Source organism: Stenella coeruleoalba, assembly GCF_951394435.1.
Source record: "Stenella coeruleoalba genome assembly, chromosome: 10".
Classification (NCBI taxonomy): domain Eukaryota; kingdom Metazoa; phylum Chordata; class Mammalia; order Artiodactyla; family Delphinidae; genus Stenella; species Stenella coeruleoalba.
This window is the reverse complement of record NC_137156.1, coordinates 62,273,966-62,291,950: the sequence shown is the minus strand read 5'-3', so window position 1 is coordinate 62,291,950 and position 17,985 is coordinate 62,273,966. Positions and strand designations below refer to the sequence as shown.

The window sequence follows — 17,985 nt, the reverse complement described above, 5'->3', positions numbered from 1 at the left end:
GTGGCTTTCTTCTTGAGGATGGCCAGTGTGTGGAGGGTGCCACCTTCTAACCCTGGCCTGCTGAGGGGGGCTTCCTGGGCCTTCTTGGAGAGCTTTGACATGGAGGACTGGGCCTCACTGGGCCTGAGAAAGCTCAAGTGGACCAGCCCTGGGACCTGGAGGGAGGGTTGCTCTGGTGGTGGCCTTGGAGCACACTGCTGCCGGGGCCTAGCCACGGGCCAGTGTGGGTGGGGCAAGTGTGCTTAGTGCTTCCTGAGGACCAGAGGCAGCAGGCAGAGAGGGCCTGTGTGAGCCTCCACAACAGGGCTACCGGGAAGGTCCAGGGGCTTGGCAGGAAGAGGCTGGGAGTAGACCCACAGGTGCCCACAGGCAAAGGAAGGGTCACGGGGCACCTGGAAGAGTGCATTCCTAGGGCTGAGGAGACTACAGGGAGAAGGCCCAGTAGGGAGTCTCCAGAAAGCCAGAAGATGCCCGTATGAGAGTCCCCTCTAGCCGTCCAGCCACCCTATCTCCGACTGTCGTAGGACTGGACACTCTCAGGATGAGGCTAAGATGGTATTTACAGCAGAGTGGCTGAAGGCTGCTGTTTCACCCAAGACTGAGTGGAAAAGCCCCAGCATTGGCCTGGTTTTTACCCGGGGCCAGGGAAGACTGTCTCCACTGAATGAAGCTGAAAGGGACAGGAAGAGGCAAAAATAAAGGCTGGATATATAAAACTGAATCACTTCGCTGTATACCAGAAACTAACACAATATTGTAAATTTGTAAATCAACTATGCTTCAATTAAAAAAAAAGAACAGGGTCCAGGCCAGGTCATGTAAGCCATTTATTGGTTTGTTTTAAAAATATGTATCTTATTTACGCACGAAGTTTGGTGAGAAGTGCTTGGGTAGTTCAGACAACGGCTGGCACTTGGTGCAGCCAGCGTCGTCTGTCAGCGGCCGGCCCCGGGCACCTGCCTCAGGCTCCCAGGCTGTCCCCACATATAAAACCCCAGTTGCCTTCTGGTCAGCTGGGCCTGCAGGCCAGCCGGCCTCCCAGCCTCATCCCCGTCCATGCAGCAGGCTCTGGGTGCCAGGTGCCAGGGAGGGCACACACCTCTCCAAGCCTTAAGAGCACAGCACAGAGAGCTACAAAAATAAGATTTCCACTCAGAGAAGTGTCGCTGGGACAGTTAAAAACCACATCCCACGCTGGACTCAAAGGGAACATGGGAGAAGAGAAATCACTGGGGTGGAAGGGGGTGGAGGCTGGGGCTGCCACCAAGGGAACTCAGGTGACAAGAAGAAACATAATACTTGTCTCGCCGGCAGTGTCCCCTTAGCTCCCCACGGCCAGCTCCCTGACGGCTCGGCGAGGTAGGTTAGGACAGCCAGCTTCTGGCTTCCCGGGCTGCCCTGAGAGGTGGCTGCCGCCGGGTGGAGGGCGGCTTTGCTGGAGAGCGGATTTGGGCAGCCGAGCCCCTGCCTGCACAGGCTCCACCAGCCACCACTGTCACTCTCCGGGTGACAGTTCTCTACATTAAAAGATTTGCATATGCTAAGTAGGATTGTCAGCAGCTGAAGAGGCCCTGGGGGTGGTAATTGGACTAGAAAAAGTATTTTTCCCTGAAAAGCCCTGCTCACAAGACCTATGGGCAGCCTGGCCGCTGCCCCAGAAGGTCCTGCATGCGGGTGCCACCAGGACCCTGGGCTGAGCGGGAGGGGCTGGTCCAGGGTCACACTACTCCCTTTCCCAGGGGGCCTGGGGTCCATTCCCCTCCCAGGGCACAGGGACTGGGCCTGAGCCTCCTGAGGCCCCTTCTCTGCACAGGGCCCGAACAGCCCTCCCCACTCCCATGCCACTGCATCTGGAGAGGAGCTGGAGGCCACACGGGCATCCCCTCACAGCTGGGCAGAGGCAGAAAGGTCTGGAGAGAGAGCCTGGGTGATGACAACAGACTCCCTTCTCCACATGGGCCAGGGGCCCCCGCTCTGAGGGCTCTTGTGTTTCTCAGCCCTAACCCCACGGGCTCAGCCTTCTCTTCCTCGCCTGTGGGGCAGGGCCGGCCAGGCTGGGCAGCAAGGACAAGCTGGGTGGCAGGAAGTGAGTGGGGCTCCTCCCTCAGGCCCTTCGTTTAACGTTAATACACTAACAGAGGCCACGCTCTCCAGGGAAGAAAGGCAACATCAGTGCCAAGGACCAGCCCTGGGACCCGGGACACTCTCTTCTGGAAGCTTGTTGTATCTGTAGAACTGACCCCAGGGTGGCCTGCATAAAAATACAAGGGGAAAATGGACCTTGGGTACAATGGAAGGCCAGGATGAGCCCCGGCTGACAAGAATCCCACCCATGGGGGCCGGGAGGAAAGGCCTGTCTCCCTTAGGCTAGGGCAGAAGAGGCTGCCTGGTGCTCACCTCGGGGAGCCCAGGCCACACGTGGCCTGTGTCTGGCCTCTGTGTGTATGGGAGCGTGCACACGCATGAAGGGGAAGGGGTTCAGCCCTCTTGGCACCTTAGCCCAACCCCTGGGCAGTGAAGGCCTGTGGGACCCACACTGGATTTCACTTTTGCTTTGACAACAGAGTCCCAGCAGCTCCATAGACACTCTTGTGCAGAGTTAAGAAGAGGCAGCAGGAATTGCCTCCGATCCGTCCATGAAAAAAGTTAGTTCTTTGCTCAAGTAAAAAAATATCAAATATAATAAATTTATGAAAGCCCATTCACAACACCTACAGTCTCAGTTTTGTATTTTGTCTCAGCAGCTGGGATGGAGTTGCTTGTCAGAGCCCTGGGGTGTTGCCTGACCAGAACCTTCCGCCAGGACTGGTACACTTGGGGCCTCTAGGGGCAGGCCACCCCGAATGGCTGGCGTAGCCAAATGCTTCCAGGCATCAGCATGGTGCACAGGGCTCTGCCTTGTCGGTCCATGGGGCTGAGGCTCATTTCTCACTCCTGAAGCCCAAAGCAAGGACAGATGGCCCAACGGCTGCTGGTCTGGGGCTGCATTTGGGTTTGCCATGACGCTGTGCGCTGGCCCACCGGGGCACGCTCACACGACAGATTCACGGTCCCTGTCTGGGGACGGGGGGATGTCCGCGAGATCTTCGCTGGGGCTGTAGTCAGATGCCCGCGCCTGGGGGTTATCGCTGGTGGCCCTGGTAACGCTGTCGTAGGAGGGTGGGAAGGACGTGGAGGAGATGGAGGAGCTGGAGGGCGGGACAAGGCGCTGGGAGAAGTTCTCGTTCATCATGTAGGCGATGAGGCCCTCCTGCTCGGGGGCATCCTCCTCGGAGAGGCCGCTGCCGCCCGCCTGCTGGCGGAAGAGGAAGGAGGCGTGCTTCATGGAGCGCCGCAGCAGGTGCCTGCGGAAGGCCCGCTGGATGATCGAGGCCGACACCTCCTCGTGCTTGCGCCGGAGTGTGGTGGTGATGGGCTCATACGAGATCTTGGACGGGTTGGCCGCCATGAACTTCTCCTCCATTTGGATCTTCAGGGCGTCCATCTCCCCAGACTCGCCCAGGACCCTCTTGGTGAAGGCAAAGAGGATGTCCATGCAGTGGATACGGTCCCCGCTCACCATGGGCAGGTCCATATTGATGAGGCTTATCTTGTTGGGCTTGGCGATTCGGAGCGGCTCAGACAGGGCGTCAGCAAAGTCGGACAGGGCCGAATACTCAATGAACTGGGTGGCCTCCGGGTCAAACTTCTCCCAGATCTCATAGAACATGTCGAAGTCATCCTCGCTCAGGGGCTCCGTGCTCTCCTCCGTGGCCACACTGAAGTTCTCCAGGATGATGGCGATGTACATGTTGACCACGATGAGGAAGGAGATGATGATGTAGGTGGTGAAGAAGAGGATGCCCACGGCGGGGCTCCCGCAGTTCCCCCGGGAGCCGTTGCTGTTGGGCAGGGTGGGGTCGCAGTAGGGAGGCCCCGTGTTGAGGATGGGGCTGAGGAGCCCGTCCCAGCCTGCCGACGTGGTGATCTGGAAGAGGCAGAGCATGCTGTTGGCGAAGGTCTGGAAGTTGAACATGTCATCAATGCCAGCCTCCCACTTGACGTAGGCGAAGTTGGCCATGCCGAAGATGGAGTAGATGAACATGACCAGGAAGAGCAGCAGCCCAATATTGAAGAGGGCGGGCAGGGACATCATGAGCGCGAAGAGCAGCGTGCGGATGCCCTTGGCCCCGCGGATCAGCCTGAGGATGCGGCCGATCCGGGCCAGGCGGATGACTCGGAAGAGCGTTGGGGAGAAGAAGTACTTCTGGATGATGTCTGAGAGCACAGTGCCTGTGGGAAACAATGCAGACTGTGGCCACTGATGGCATTGCTGTCCTCCCTCCAGCCCAGCATCGCTGGGAGGGGTCTCTGTACAGCGAGGAGCCAGGAAGTGGAGGCCTGGGTCACCTGGGGCCTGCAAGGACCCTGCCTCCACCCACCTCTTTGAGCCTCCGTTGCTGCATCTGTGGTCCAGAAAAGGAGGACCTACAGTACCTGCATCTTTTGCAAAGTGCCTTCTTAGCTCTCCTTTCCTTAGTCTCCTGAGAATACCTGCAGAGCCGTACCAGGCCCATCTTCCAGATCTTGGGTTCTGAGGCCTCAGGGGACTTTCTCAGCATCTTGGTGGCCCACCTTGGACCAGAACTCGGGAACTTTTAGCTCCTTGCTACTCAAAGTGTGGTCCAAGGACCAGAAGCCTGATCTCCTGGGCACTTATCAGGAATGCAGAATCTCAGCTCCGCCCCAGACCCACTGTGTTTTAACAAGCCCAGGTCGTTTGTGTGCACACTGAAATACAAGAGGCACTGGCCAGGCAGCCGGCCCACTCCCCGCACCTCACCTGTCACATCTCAGCCTCTCTGAGGTGCTTCCTATGACCCTCTCAACTCTGCTAGCTACCAGGCCTGCCCACCCATCTCCACTGACTACTCTGGATTTGGAGTTTCAAGAAGCAGGGATGTAAGTTATAGGGGAAAGAGTGGAATGCACTTGCCTCGTATTGGCCCAAGTGACCTTTCCCAACTCCTCATATGATAATAATGTCACCGGCTGACATATGTCCAGTGTTCACTCTCAATAGGGCACTGGGCTGAGCAATTCATACCCATCCATTTAGCCCTTCCAACAGAAAAAAGGGCTTACCCTAGGAGGAAAGCTGATACCATCATCCTCATTTTCTGGAAGAGGAAACTTATCTAAGTTACCACCTAGTCAGTGAGAAGCTGCGATTTGACTCAGACACTCTGGCTCCAAGTCGACATGTTAACTATGCCTCTCTGGTACACAAGCTCTGAACACACCAGGTGTTCCTGAGGACAGACGGCACCTCCTGGAATCTCTGAGACTATGCCTCAAGGGCTCTGTTCCTGTTCCTGACACCCGCATTCTCTAAAGCTTCTCTCCAGTCCTACCAGGCACAATCTCGCCCTCACCCCTGCCTGGGACCTCTCGGAGCATTTCCTGACCTAACTTCCAGCTTCTAACCATCTGTCCATCACTGCAGCCATAGCAGCCCCTGCTTTTGCCTCTGAGGCACTGAAGGCAGGGTCTGAACATGGCAGAAAGATGAAAGCCAGTCACCCCAAGGCAGCGGTCTGTGGAGGCAGGGTCAAGACTGGGCCCTGAACACAAGTGACAAAAGAAAAAAAATATTGGTAAATTGGACTTAAAAATAAAAGCTTTGTGCTTCAAGAGATAACAACCAATAAAGTGAAAAGACAACCTACAGAATGGGAGAAAATATTTGCAAATCATATATCTGATAAGGGACTGGCCTCCAGAATATATAAAGAATTCTTACAACTCAATAAAAACATAAATAAGTCAATTAAAAAATTGAGCAAAGGATTTGAAGACATTCCTCCAAGACATTTCTCTTATTATATACCAAGATATACCAAGATATACCAAGGAAAATGACCAATAAACACATAAAAAGATGTTCATCATCATTAGTCATCAGGGAAATGCAAACCAAAACCGCAATAAGATATCACTTCACACCCACTAGAGTGGCTATAATTAAAAAATACAGAAAATAACAAGTGTTGGTAAGGATGTGGAGTAATTGGAACCCTCATACATTGAGGATGGGAATGTAAAATGGTGCAGCCACTTTGGAAAACAGTTTGGCAGCCCCTCAAAATTTTAGATGACTGGTTGCCAAGGGGCTGGGGAGAGGGAAAATGGGGACTAATCGCTAAATGGGTACAGAGTCTCTTTTGGGGATGAGGAAAATATTCTAAAATTAGAGTGTGATGATGGTTGCACAGCTATGTGAATATACTAAAAAGTACTGAAGTACACTTGAAAGGGTGGATTTATGTTATGTAAATTATATCTCAATAAAACTGTTGTTAAAAAAAGAACTTGGGCTCTGAAGTTAAACAGATATGGGCATGTGCTATGGTCTGAATGTTTCTGTCTCCCCCTAAATTCATATGTTGAAATCCCAACTCTCAAAGATGATGGTATTAGAAGGTGGGACCTTGGTAGGTGCTTAAGTCATGAGGGTGGAGCCCACATAAATGGGATTAGTGCCCTTATAAAAGAGGCTCATGAAGCTCCCTAGCCCCTTCCACTTTGTGAGGACATGGCAAGAAGGTGCAGGTTATGAACCAGGAAAAGGACCCTCACCAGAAAACATTATTATGCTGGTGCCTTAATCTTGGACTTCCAGCATCCAGAGCTGTGAGAAGTAAATTTCTGTTGTTTATAAGTTAACCAGTCTGGTATTTTGTTATAGCAGCCTGAGTAGACTGTGTATGAATCCTGTCTCTGCTTCTCCCTAGTTGTATGACTTCCCTGCCTCAGTGCTGACTTTATAAGGTAAACTGCCTGAGGCAGGTGATGTCTGAAGGAACCTGGCATATACCTGGGTGGCTAGACTCCAGAATTTTCCATCTCCAGGGATAACTTCTACTTTAGAGGGCCACCTGCCTCCCAACTCTGGAACTTCTTCCTCCTTCAGTCTAAGGGGCAGGCTTCCCTTGGGAAGGCAGGAAAGCCCCCACAGGTCCCATTCCCTTTCCCAGACTCATCCTTGAAGCTCTCCAATCAGAGAGCTGTGTTCCAGGGTTCCAGGGAGGGTGGGGCCAGGAAGGGGTGCTGGGTCCTCTACCAGGTTGGCCCCTTGGCCTGATTGGGCCCTCCCAGATGTGTGTGTGTGTGTGTGTGTGTGTGTGTGTGTGTGTGTGTGTGTGTGTGTATGAGATGGGGGTAGAGGCAAGGAATGTAGAGAGAAAAGAATGTAGGAGCCTGGTGTACTTGTTATGGTGAAGTACAGATCCAGGGCTGGCGGAGAGGGAAAGGCCTGGCCTGGGGAGGGCTTTTCTGCCCAGCCAACTTGCATACCCACCCACGATGGAGAGGATGACAACCACGAAGTCAAAGATGTTCCAGCTGTTGGTGAAGTAATAGTAGCGCAGGGCAGCCATCTTGATGATACATTCGCCTGTGAAGATGGCTACGAAGAGCAGGTTGATCTTGGCCAAGATGTTGACCTTCTCAGGGCTCTGGTCATCTGTCTCCACCATCATGGTCACCATGTTCAAGCAGATGAGAAACATGATGGTGACATCGAAGGCCTGCTTGGTCACAATGTCGAATATGAAGCCCTGGTACTTGTTCTGAAAGGAGGGGCAAAGGACGGGCTCAGCAGGGGGTCTCAGACAGGCTAGCACGCCCCCATTGCTGCCTCTCAGCCCAGGCCACCTATCCTCCTACTTCATCCTCTGGGGGGGGGCCAATGCCCCCAGTCACGGGAAGAAGAAGAAGTCAGGATGCTGGCCAGCCTGGCTCTCCTGCTGAAAGTTCCCTGGGCTTCCAGGCCCAGTCCTAGGCTCTCTCTTCCCTGAGACCATCTCTGATGGCTCTTCAGAAAGGGACCTCTCTTACCCCGAGTTTCCTCAGCACATCGTTCATCATGCTTCCCTTTTTGTTCCCACTGTCTGAAGGCTCAAGGTCAGATTTAAATTTCAGTCCTAGTAATTGTCTCAGTCCTCAGGTTAACAAATTTTCTCCACCCTTTTTATGGAATTTATTTTATTTATTCTACTTGGGACTCCCCCAGTGGTCCAGTGGATTCTACTGACTGTATTTATATGTGTCTTTAATTGTAAGATTATTTGGGGGAAGAGAGACGATTATAAATAAGTGAAAACACACGTGTGCGCATGCACACACACACACACACACACACACACACACACACACACACACACACGTAACCTAGAACCGAGCATGGAGAACAGGAAAGTATCAGATGAAATGGATGAATTAGATGCAAAAACTGGGGCTGCCACTTACAAGCTAGTGATTTAGGTACCATTCACCTAATTAACCTCAGTACTGCCCCCATCCTGCTCCAATACACACACACACACACACACTTTTTTGGGCCAAGGGAGTCAGCCTAGCAGAGAACCCAGCACCCCTCTGGGCCCCACCTACTAGGGAACTCTACTGCTCAGGGAGTTGCAAGGATGAGGTTATGCACGGGGGTGGGGGCAGGCTGCCCTGTGCTCCCTGGGGAAAGCCTGCAGCCCTGCAGGGGAGAAGGGGGCTCACTGAGAGGTTCCTGTGGGAGGGGAGTGTCCCCTGGGCTGCCATAGCTGTCTCATGCCTTCCCTTCTATCTCCGTGAGACTGAGGCCCCTGTGTGTGGTTACAGGTCCCTCCTTTCCTGGACAGGCTGAGGGCCCTAGGCTGGGCCAAAAGACTGTGAAGAGGCCCTGATAGCTGGTCTTGTGGCATGGGGCCTTCCCAGGGTCCCCTCAGCTGGTCCTCCCCACTCCCACCAAATCGAAAGCCTGACTCACCAGGGGCCGTGGGATGGGCTTCTGGGGCTTCTTGGAGCCCAGCTTTTTCATGGCATTGTAGTACTTCTTCTGCTCCTCTGTCATGAAGATGTCCTGGCCCCCTAAGTGCAGAGAGACAGGCACCAGCTTCATTTTGGAGTTCTCAGAGCCCCCAGCATGGAGGGCACAGGGATCTCGCCTCCTTGATGAGGATGCCAGGGTTGCGTTCCTCCGCACTTCCTCTCCTGGGGGAGAAAAGTGTGCCTCTATCCTGCACCAGAGATTCCCCCCACCCCCAGACCTGCTTCTCCTGGGTCCCTGTCCCCATTCTCCTTGAGCTCTCTCTGACTTTGTGACTTGCAAATCCAGTCCCTACTCCCATCCTCTCCCCTGCTCAGCTCAGCCACCTTGGAAGTTCTCTCTGCCCACTTGGTTTGCCTGCCACCCAATCATGGCCCCTCTGATGGAGCTCCTGGAAGACCCTGGCCTCTGTGCAGTACCGCCCCCACCATTGTCCCTGATCACGGACCAGGTAAACAGACACAACCCTCACCCCAGGTTCTCTTAGGAGCCTCATCTCTCAGACTACGGCAGGCGTGGGGCCCCTTGTTACAGGCTTACAGCCCTAAGCAGGTCACATTATAGACACACCCCTCTCCCACCCTATCCCAACAGGGGCAAGAAGAGGACCATCCCCAACAGGAAGGAAAAATGGGGCCAGGAGCTGGAAAGGCTCCCAAGTCCCTGGCATCCAGCCTTGCCCTGCAGCCTGGGGAACCTGTGCTCTACGTATCTTTTTCTTCTGTTGGTTGAAGTTGTCAATGATGACACCGATGAAAAGGTTCAGGGTGAAGAAAGACCCGAAGATGATGAAAATAACAAAGTAGATGTACATGTAGAGGTTGTATTCCCACTGGGGCTGCTCTTCATACTAGAGGGGAGAAATCAGACGGGAGGTCAGACAGGCGGGAATGGGGGTGGGCTGGCTGGGTGTGTCAGAGGAAGGTCACCACACAGGGTGTATGTCTGAGTGTGTGTGATGGGTGGGTGGGGATGGAGTTGAGAAGAGTGGGTGGTGGCAGGTGATAAGGGCAGGCATGCTGGGCTCAGGGCTGGCACAGCATCCCTGCATGGCTCCTTCCCCTGGGCCAATGGGAGGTTTGAGTATATGGGGGCATCTCTCAGCCTGCAACTCTCAGTGTGATGGGGGTGGAGCACAAGGACAAAGGAGAAACTTGATTTATGTCTCTGTTGGTTCCACCCCATCCTCCTGGGGTAAGACTTTGATTCAACTAAATTACAGTGAATTTAATTTGAAAGATATTTGTAAATTTGGGGACTCCTTGGGAGACCACACAACCTTGCCCCAGGGCCAGGCCTAGGCATTCCAGAGAGGCTCAACTCTGGGTTGACACAAGAGACCTGGCCCTTATGGGATGTAGGCCCTGATTCCCTGGGGGCCAAGAAGCTGGGAACCTCGGGTGCCTGACTCAGGCAGAGAGGCCAGTGTGACAACCTACCCCCCTGGAGTCCACAGCTGCATACATGATGTCCATCCAGCCTTTAAATGTTGCCTGGAAGGAAAAAGCAAAAGTAAGGAAATCATTTAATCCTGCATCTATGGAGCTACTTAGGGCTCCCGTCTGGGCAGATGAGGCCAGGAAATAACCTCCTACAAGAAGCAATCAGTCCATCCCACCCTTTCAGCAGTATCCAAACGGCTGGGCGGTCAGGGAAAGGCCTTCTTGTTCAGGGCTGAGGAGGAGGGGAAGCCAGCCAAGCAGACACCCCAAGAAGGTCATACAGTGGGGGAATAAACTTCTTGATGTTGGCCAAGAGACTTCCCTTCAGATCCACATTCATTTCAGATTCTAAAATGACACAGAAGCGCACAGCAGGTATCAGGGAGAGAGAGGTGGCTCTTGGGCTCTCAGTTCTTACTTCAGGTGGACTCCAGGGCTGACCTGGTCCCCTTTGTCATGAGCCTTATTGCTTCTGCTTCATAGCTTTTCAAAGGAAGTCCCTGAAGAATCCCAACCTTCCCTCATACTTAAGGGGGTCCTTTTGCTAGTGGTGTGTTGGCAAATGGCTAACAAATGGCTTTCCAGAAGAAAAAGAAAAGCCCTGATTGTTGCGTTTGCCAGCTTCTCTGTGTAAATACTCCCATCATTGCCATCCTTAAGTTACCAACATGTCACTACTGAACACAGAGTCGGGAAGAGATGCACAGGAGCACAGCGTTGCAATATTTCCACTGCATGGATATAATAGGTGTGAATAACCTCAGGAGCATAGATGATAATAAGTGGTAATGGTGAGTTCTGATTTCGTTTCAATATCATTGAGTTAATTACAAGTTTAAAAAATCTAATTTTTAATAATGGCTTGCCAAATATTGGAAAACGTAGCAATTGGCTCTTGTGAGCCCATACGTGCCGGCGCTGGCATGGCACACAAGGCAGGAAAGAGGAGGCCGAATAGGACAAGGTCCTGGCACTGGCTGCATGGACTGCCCAAGTCTGGGATGCTATGATGATTCAGAAAGAGCCTGGGGGACAGGCTTGCTGGTGAGACCAATTGCCTAGCGGACCTCACTTGTGTCCTTGGCAAAATCCGATCGTGTCCTGAGCCTACTTTCAGGGTATAAGCTGGTCTGCACAGACTTTCCATGTCTAAGAGTTTTCATGAGTCAGGCAGGGCAGAGGGAAACCAAGGCAGCCGCAGAGAAGGCAACTGCTTCAGCTCCCTGTGCCATGGGGCCCTCACCTGTACAGAGAGGCCTGGAGATGCTGTGGGACCTGCTGGGGACCACCCAAGGTTACGAGATGCCCGTGACCGAATTCTTCCCAGCCACTGTGCGGTTCTGTCTGCAACAGAAAGGGGGCTTTCCTTCCAAGTTCTGACATTCGGAAGGGACAGCCACAGGGATGGAAGGTGCTCTGAGTTTGGCTCTAATCATGTTCCCCACGATGTATTTCAGGGGAGTCGTTGGAGAAAGCTATCCCTGTGATTTAAGAGGTGGGCGGAGGGGTGAGGGGATGTGCCAAGCTTCCCTCTGTTCTGGGGACTAGAGACAGGTGTCTGGGCTTTTGGTTGGGACAGCAAGAAGAACAAGCTGCAGCTTTGCATGTTATGGTTCAGACTGATTTCTGTTGTCAAGGTTATTTGTATGCTGTGCATTATAATCACTGAAGCCACTGTCCTCACAAATCAATGGAAACTTTGGAAAGACTGGGGAAGGCCATGCGTGTTTAAACATCACACATCTTGCGCATTAGAGATGAAAGGAAATACATTCTTTTAACAACGCAGGAGGTATCACTACCTTTTATAACAGAGGGGCGGCCAGAGTCACAATTTTGCTACTAGTTCAGTCCCTGGGTGCCTATGGTCGTTCACTTGCAATCTGTGCCATCGTACTGCCAAACTGACTGCTGTCTGGGGAGCTGGTTCTGCCGTAGTGCTGAAGCCCCAGGCCATACTTGGAGAATGTAGCATCTTCCTTAGAATGGAAAATCTGGGGCCTTCCCAAGCAGCCAAGAATTCCCTGGAGAATCCTACGCCTCCTTTGGGCAACATGACCCTATCGTGAGGATCCAGAGTGGCCTCGCTCTCCCTCACCTGCCCACAGCACAGGGGAAGGTGCCTGTTGCTGGTCAGCCAGTAGGAGGAAGGAAGGCCCTTCCCCACCCCCACAGAACTTACCACCTGCAGAAGGGCCAGGTACCCAGCCCCCACGTTGTCAAAGTTGACTTTCACCTTGGTCCAGTACAATTCACCAGTCACGTTGAAAGACATACAGTCGCTCTTGTTGTTCACGATGGTGTAGTTCAAGGGCAGGTCTCCCTCAGTCTGGTTGATGCATCTCCCAAACTTCCCCGCGAAGAGGTTCACGCCCATGATACTGAAGATGAGCCAGAAGATGAGGCAGACGAGGAGGACGTTCATGATGGAGGGGATGGCGCCCACCAGGGCATTGACCACAACCTCAAGTGGGCAGAGAAGAGGCTCAGTTCCTGGGGGTGCCCAGAACACACACCCTTTTCAAGAGCCCCAAACTACTCAACCTCCTGGGTATAGGTCCCTATGGGGGTGGGGAACAATTCCTGTCCCCAGTGAAGCCCATGGCTAGAAGCTCTGGTGGGCAGCGAGGGGAGTGAGAGAGAACACACACGCCTTTTGCTTTGCACCCTAAAGTCTGACACAGCTCAGAACATCTGCCTTTCCCTTCTTGGCTCTGCCCGGAATCCATGACCTTCAAACTTAATTTTCAGCAGGGTCTCTGCTGGATGAGTATGCCACAAGTCTGATGAGAAAGGGCCTCTGGAGATACACTCTCTGAGCTAAGCTTCTGATTTCCTTTGGGGTTGCTGCTACCGGGATGGATGGGTGTTCTCCTGTAAAGTGTGCCCAGGGGACCTCCGGGTGGTACGTCTGGAGGGTGCTCTGACAGCCCTCCCATGCTGCGGTGGGAGCAGGGCTGGCAGCGAGGGTGGTGTGCGCGCTCCCTGTGCCTCTGCCCTCCCCAGGGAGAGGCTCTCTGACCCCATGGGGCCATGGCCCCATGCTCTTCATTTAAACTCACAGCACCCAGGAGAAGTATCATTGGCAAAAATAACTGGGGACTCCACTCCAGTAAGGGACCTAGTTCTCAGCTGTCTGTGAGCCAGGAACATGTTTGCCACACAGACTAGGAGCGGAGCTGGTGTGGGGCTGGGCGGTGGATATGGTAATGCTGACACACGCAAAGAAGGGGGTCGGTCCGTGGCCCCCCAGCAGGCATGATGAACATGGGAACAGGGTGGGAAACCAACTCTCCCGTTTGCCCTTCTCTGGCTCTGTGGCCAGCAGCCACAGCAGAGGCATTCCTGGCAACTAGTGTCTCCTCCATGTCCCCTTGTCCCAGAACAAAATGTCCTTGCTCCCGAAGAGACATTTAACTTAGGTCGGATTATTCACTTGTGAACGGCTTCCCACCAGAAATAAACAGCTTGCTTCTCCATGGATTGGGGGTGTGAGCAAAGTTCAAAACCATCAACCAAATTGGGGCTGTGTAATGGTGCCTGCTGGGTCAGTGAGAGACACACAGATGTGTCTGCTAAAGTCACAACAGAACTGTGAACATTTTGTAAAAACAAGAAACAAAAAAAACCCACACACACAAACACATGGGTTCGTTTTCTTGCTATATAAAATGGATAATGATTTTCCTTGGTGGGCTTTTCAATTTGCCTTATATGTGCACATTCTTTGGTAAAATTTGGTGACTTGAAACAAACGCAGAGGGCTCTGCACTTAGAAAATAGTGCCAAAGAGTTTACTAAGCAAATACAAGCTGCTCTCTCATGGTGAGAATACAGCTGGCTCCTTCCTTGCTTCCTTCATCCTCCCTAGCACTGCCCTACTGCCTATCACAGACAGAGGGAAGGCAGCCTGTGATGGCCAGGAGGCAGGGGACAGGGACGGACACATGGAGCCGGGGCGCACACAGACACGAGGCCCCGCTGGAGAGCAGAAGCCGAAGGGGCCCTGGGCCGGTGGGGCTGGCTGCAGCTGAGACGCCTGTGCCCCAGGCCTCACTTCCTCTCCATTATCCAGGGCTCTCTGGCCCTCGTGGAGCCCACAGGGCTGGGGGTGGCAGGCCTGGGGGGAGGTTCGCACAGCTCTCCATCTCCGAGTGCCACCAAGCCCAGCCGTGCTTCCTGGAGATCCTGCACATGCTCCCACCGGGTCAGGGCCGCCTGGACAGCAAGTGGGCCTGCGGGTCCCCTCCATGGAGCCACCTCCTACTGCCCCTGTGGGAAGAGCCACCCCTCTTACCCTCATGCCCTCAAATCGTGACAGGGCTCGCAGGGGTCGGAGCGCACGCAAGGTCCGCAGTGACTTGATGGGGCCCATCTCAGCAAAGCCCAGTGCGTTGGCCACCAGGCTGATCAGCGAGACCTGTGGGAGGCAGGGTGGGAGTGGAGCCACGGGGACAGCTCGAGACAGTGGCAGGGCTCCTGGCCCACCGAAAACAGGCTGGGTGTGAGAGAGCCAGCAGGTCTTCCTGTGTCCAGTCTTTCTGATTCCCGGCTGGATCGTTTTCACAGGCTGTCCTGCGTTGTCCTTCCTGCGGCCCAAGAGGCTGGGGGCAAGCCCAAGCATGTCCCAGCTTTTAGACCTTCACTGAGGGCCTGCTATGTGCACTTCACACACACACACACACACACACACACACTCACACGTCTGTAATAGCCGCAATCACCCCAGGACGTGTAATGCACCTCCCAATGCTACAGATGAGAAAACTGAGTTCCAAAGCCACCCGCTAGTGTGGAGGAGCAGGGTCACAAAGCCTGGGCTTTAGGTCCCATGTGCTTTCCTTCAAGTCAGATTCTTGGGCCTGCCCCTTCCCTGCCCCGAAGTAGACTCTCTGGGGAAGAAGGACTGTCCTGAGTTGAGTATGAGCAGACAAGACAATCCTGGGGCATTTCCCCAAAGCTGGACCTCACAACATTCTGCCGTCTTCAAAGAAGGGAAGCGCAGATGAAGCCCCTGAGGGCTGTTCTCTGCTGTCTGCTTTCTCTGCCCCGCCCTCACCAGGGCATTTCCACCCAGCAGATTTTATCCTTCTAAAGTTCCAGGGGCATCCAAACCCTTCTTATGTCAATGCTGGCCGGTGATCACAGGTTAGAAGTGGCCTCCTGCCTCACCTCGCCGGCAATCACCATTACCACCACCCTAGCTCTGAGGGCAGCCTGACGGTGGCGAGGGGCTGCAGGCGGGGCCCTGACTCCCGGACCCTCCTCCCAGGCTTGGAAGCAGCAGGTTGGGAGAAGGCTGGGCAGAGGGGCTTGGAAGAGGAAGATTCCCAGGATGGACTTCTGTGCTGCCCCCACCCGGGAGAGGATGAGGGGCATCTCTCAGGGACTTGCTGCTGAGGGCAGCCAGGTCCGGCCAGTCTCCCCGCCTAGCTCCCAGCAGGCCAGCCTTGTCTGTTGCTTCCAAAGCTCGCCCTGCCTGCTCCACCCAATGTCAGTTGATGGCAACTCCATCCTTCCAGCTGCTCAGGCCACAGGCCTTGGCATCATCCCTGCCTTCTCTCTGTCTCTCACATCCTACATCCAACCCATCAGGATTTCCTGTTGGCTCTGCCTTCAAAATATGTCAGAAGTCCAAATATTTCTCACCGCTTCCACTGCCACCATCCTGGCCAGGCTGCCATCATCTCTCCCCTGGATCACTTCCACAACCTCCCAACCTTCTCCCTGCCTCCACTCCCCTCCCCCACCACCCTGACAGGGTGATTCTTTCATAACATGAGTCAGATGATGTCGCTCTTCTGTCCAAAGCCCTTCAACGTCTCCCCATTTCATTCTAAATAAAGGCCCATGCTTTTCAAAGGCTGCATCCGTTCTACCCCATGCAGTCTGGCCTCATCTCCTGCACTTCCCTTCCCCACTCCTCTGCTCCAGCCACTCTGGCCTCCCTGCAGTTCCTCAAGTATCCCAGGCACCCTCCTACCATAGGACCTTTGCACTGCTGTTCCAACCTCTGTTTGGAATGTTCTGCAGACATCTGCCTGGCTAACCCCAACCTCCTTCAAATGTCACCACAGTGAGCCCACTCTGGCCAGCCTGTTTAAGGTTCTAATCTCTACCTTCCTTTCTCCCTGAGTCCTGGCCCTCCTAACCCCCTTCCCTCTCTACTTCCTCTTCTCTATGTGTATACATCACCAGCGTAATATAAAGCTGGCTCATGTATTATGTTTCTGGTTCACAGTCACCTTCCTGCGTGCAGGCAGGGGTTTTGTCTGTTTTGTTCCCCAAGATCCTCAGCATCTACAGTAGCACCCACATACAGTAGATGCTCAATAGTATCAAAAAAATGCATGAACTGAACATGGAAACATCCTTTTCCAGACCTTGAGGCCTGAAGTCCACCATTTCCATGAAGTGTGGGGATAGGGGGGCATGGCCAGTGTCTGGAAAGCTGGATTCCAGCACCCACTTCCTTCTCCTTGACCTTGGGCCAGGCCCTTCTCTGCTGTGAGCCTCAGTTTCCTTCTCCACAGGCTAATTCTCCAATCTTGAGAATTTCAGGCCCTTAGACCTGGCCTCAGCGGAATTCCCCAAGGTGGCAGGTGGTGGGAGGTGGGTGGGCTTCCCCAGAAGTCTTTGAAAACTCTATCTGGCCTGCCCTGAGGGAGTCCCAAAAAGCTGCAAGAACAGCTGGGTGAGGGGGCCTCAGGGCAGAGCTGCCAGGATCCCAGGCCTTCCCCTGGCCCTTTGGCAAGGAGGCTTCAGGGGTCCTCTCCCTCATCTCAGGGAGGCTCTGAGGGCTCTAGGCTGTAAGAGCATCCTGAGCTCCCCCCGTCTCTGCCAACCCAGCACCTCTCACCCCAGCATTAGCATCGGCCACTTGGGGTGATGAAAGAGGCCTGGGCTGGAGGTCCAGCAATGTGGATCTGTGTCTCCACACATACTCTAGCCCACGGAGCCATTCAAGTTTGTCCTCCCACCCAGGCCTGGACCCTGGCCAGGCCCACTGGCAGCTGAGCCCCTCCCTTTAGCTTCTGGGCCCGAAGTGGGGACCAAGCACAGGCTAAGCTCTTCTATAACTATAGGAAGGACAGCCCCTGCTGGTGGGCAGAGCTACGAGTGTCTTCTGGAAAGCTCTTCCCAGCCTGCAGATCCTGACCCACATCCTGCTGTGCGAGACCCACCACAACCAGATGCTAAGTCCTCGCCTGAGCCCTTCGCCATGTTCCCTCTGCCCTTAGGGAGCACAGATCCAAGGCTGCTCCGCATTCTGAGGCTCAGTTCTCACCCCGCCATGGCTACCCTCCCACCTGACTGTGCTCAGGAGCCCCACAAGACCCTGCACTCACCCTGCTTGGTACCCAGAAGTGTCCCGGGGCCTGGGGAACTGTGGGGCAGGGGCCTCCCATTCCATCTGCCAACTGGGTGCTCAGGGGATATGCCAACCTCCTGCCCCAGGTCCCCTGGGCACACCGGAGGTCAGGCAAGCCCTGCCAGCTGCCTGATCACCCAGGGGAGCCACCTGGAACCCCTCAGCCAGTGTTCATGCTTTCCTCTTTCTCACAGGGGACTGCAACCCCTCTCATCCTCCCCAAGTGGTACCTTCTACCTGAGCCAGGAGGACCTCCTGCCTGCCCAGCACTCTTTCCCCAGTCCCATGCCCTCTGGCCTTTGGCTCATTCC

General features: G+C 54.2%; 1 protein-coding gene across 1 annotated transcript in view; it reads right to left on the bottom strand.

Annotated features, from left to right (window-relative positions):
- Positions 1–227: 227 nt before the first annotated feature.
- Positions 228–17,985, bottom strand: part of SCN5A (sodium voltage-gated channel alpha subunit 5) — a 102,179-nt gene continuing 84,421 nt past the window's right edge. Inside the window, exons 22-28 of the mRNA XM_079933139.1 lie at positions 14,600–14,722; positions 12,485–12,766; positions 10,300–10,353; positions 9,569–9,710; positions 8,801–8,901; positions 7,340–7,610; positions 228–4,272 (exon numbers count right to left, since the gene is read on the bottom strand). Coding sequence (XP_079789265.1) covers positions 3,032–4,272; positions 7,340–7,610; positions 8,801–8,901; positions 9,569–9,710; positions 10,300–10,353; positions 12,485–12,766; positions 14,600–14,722 — 2,214 coding nt within the window. The 3' untranslated portion in view covers positions 228–3,031. The remainder of the gene's footprint in view (positions 4,273–7,339; positions 7,611–8,800; positions 8,902–9,568; positions 9,711–10,299; positions 10,354–12,484; positions 12,767–14,599; positions 14,723–17,985) is intronic.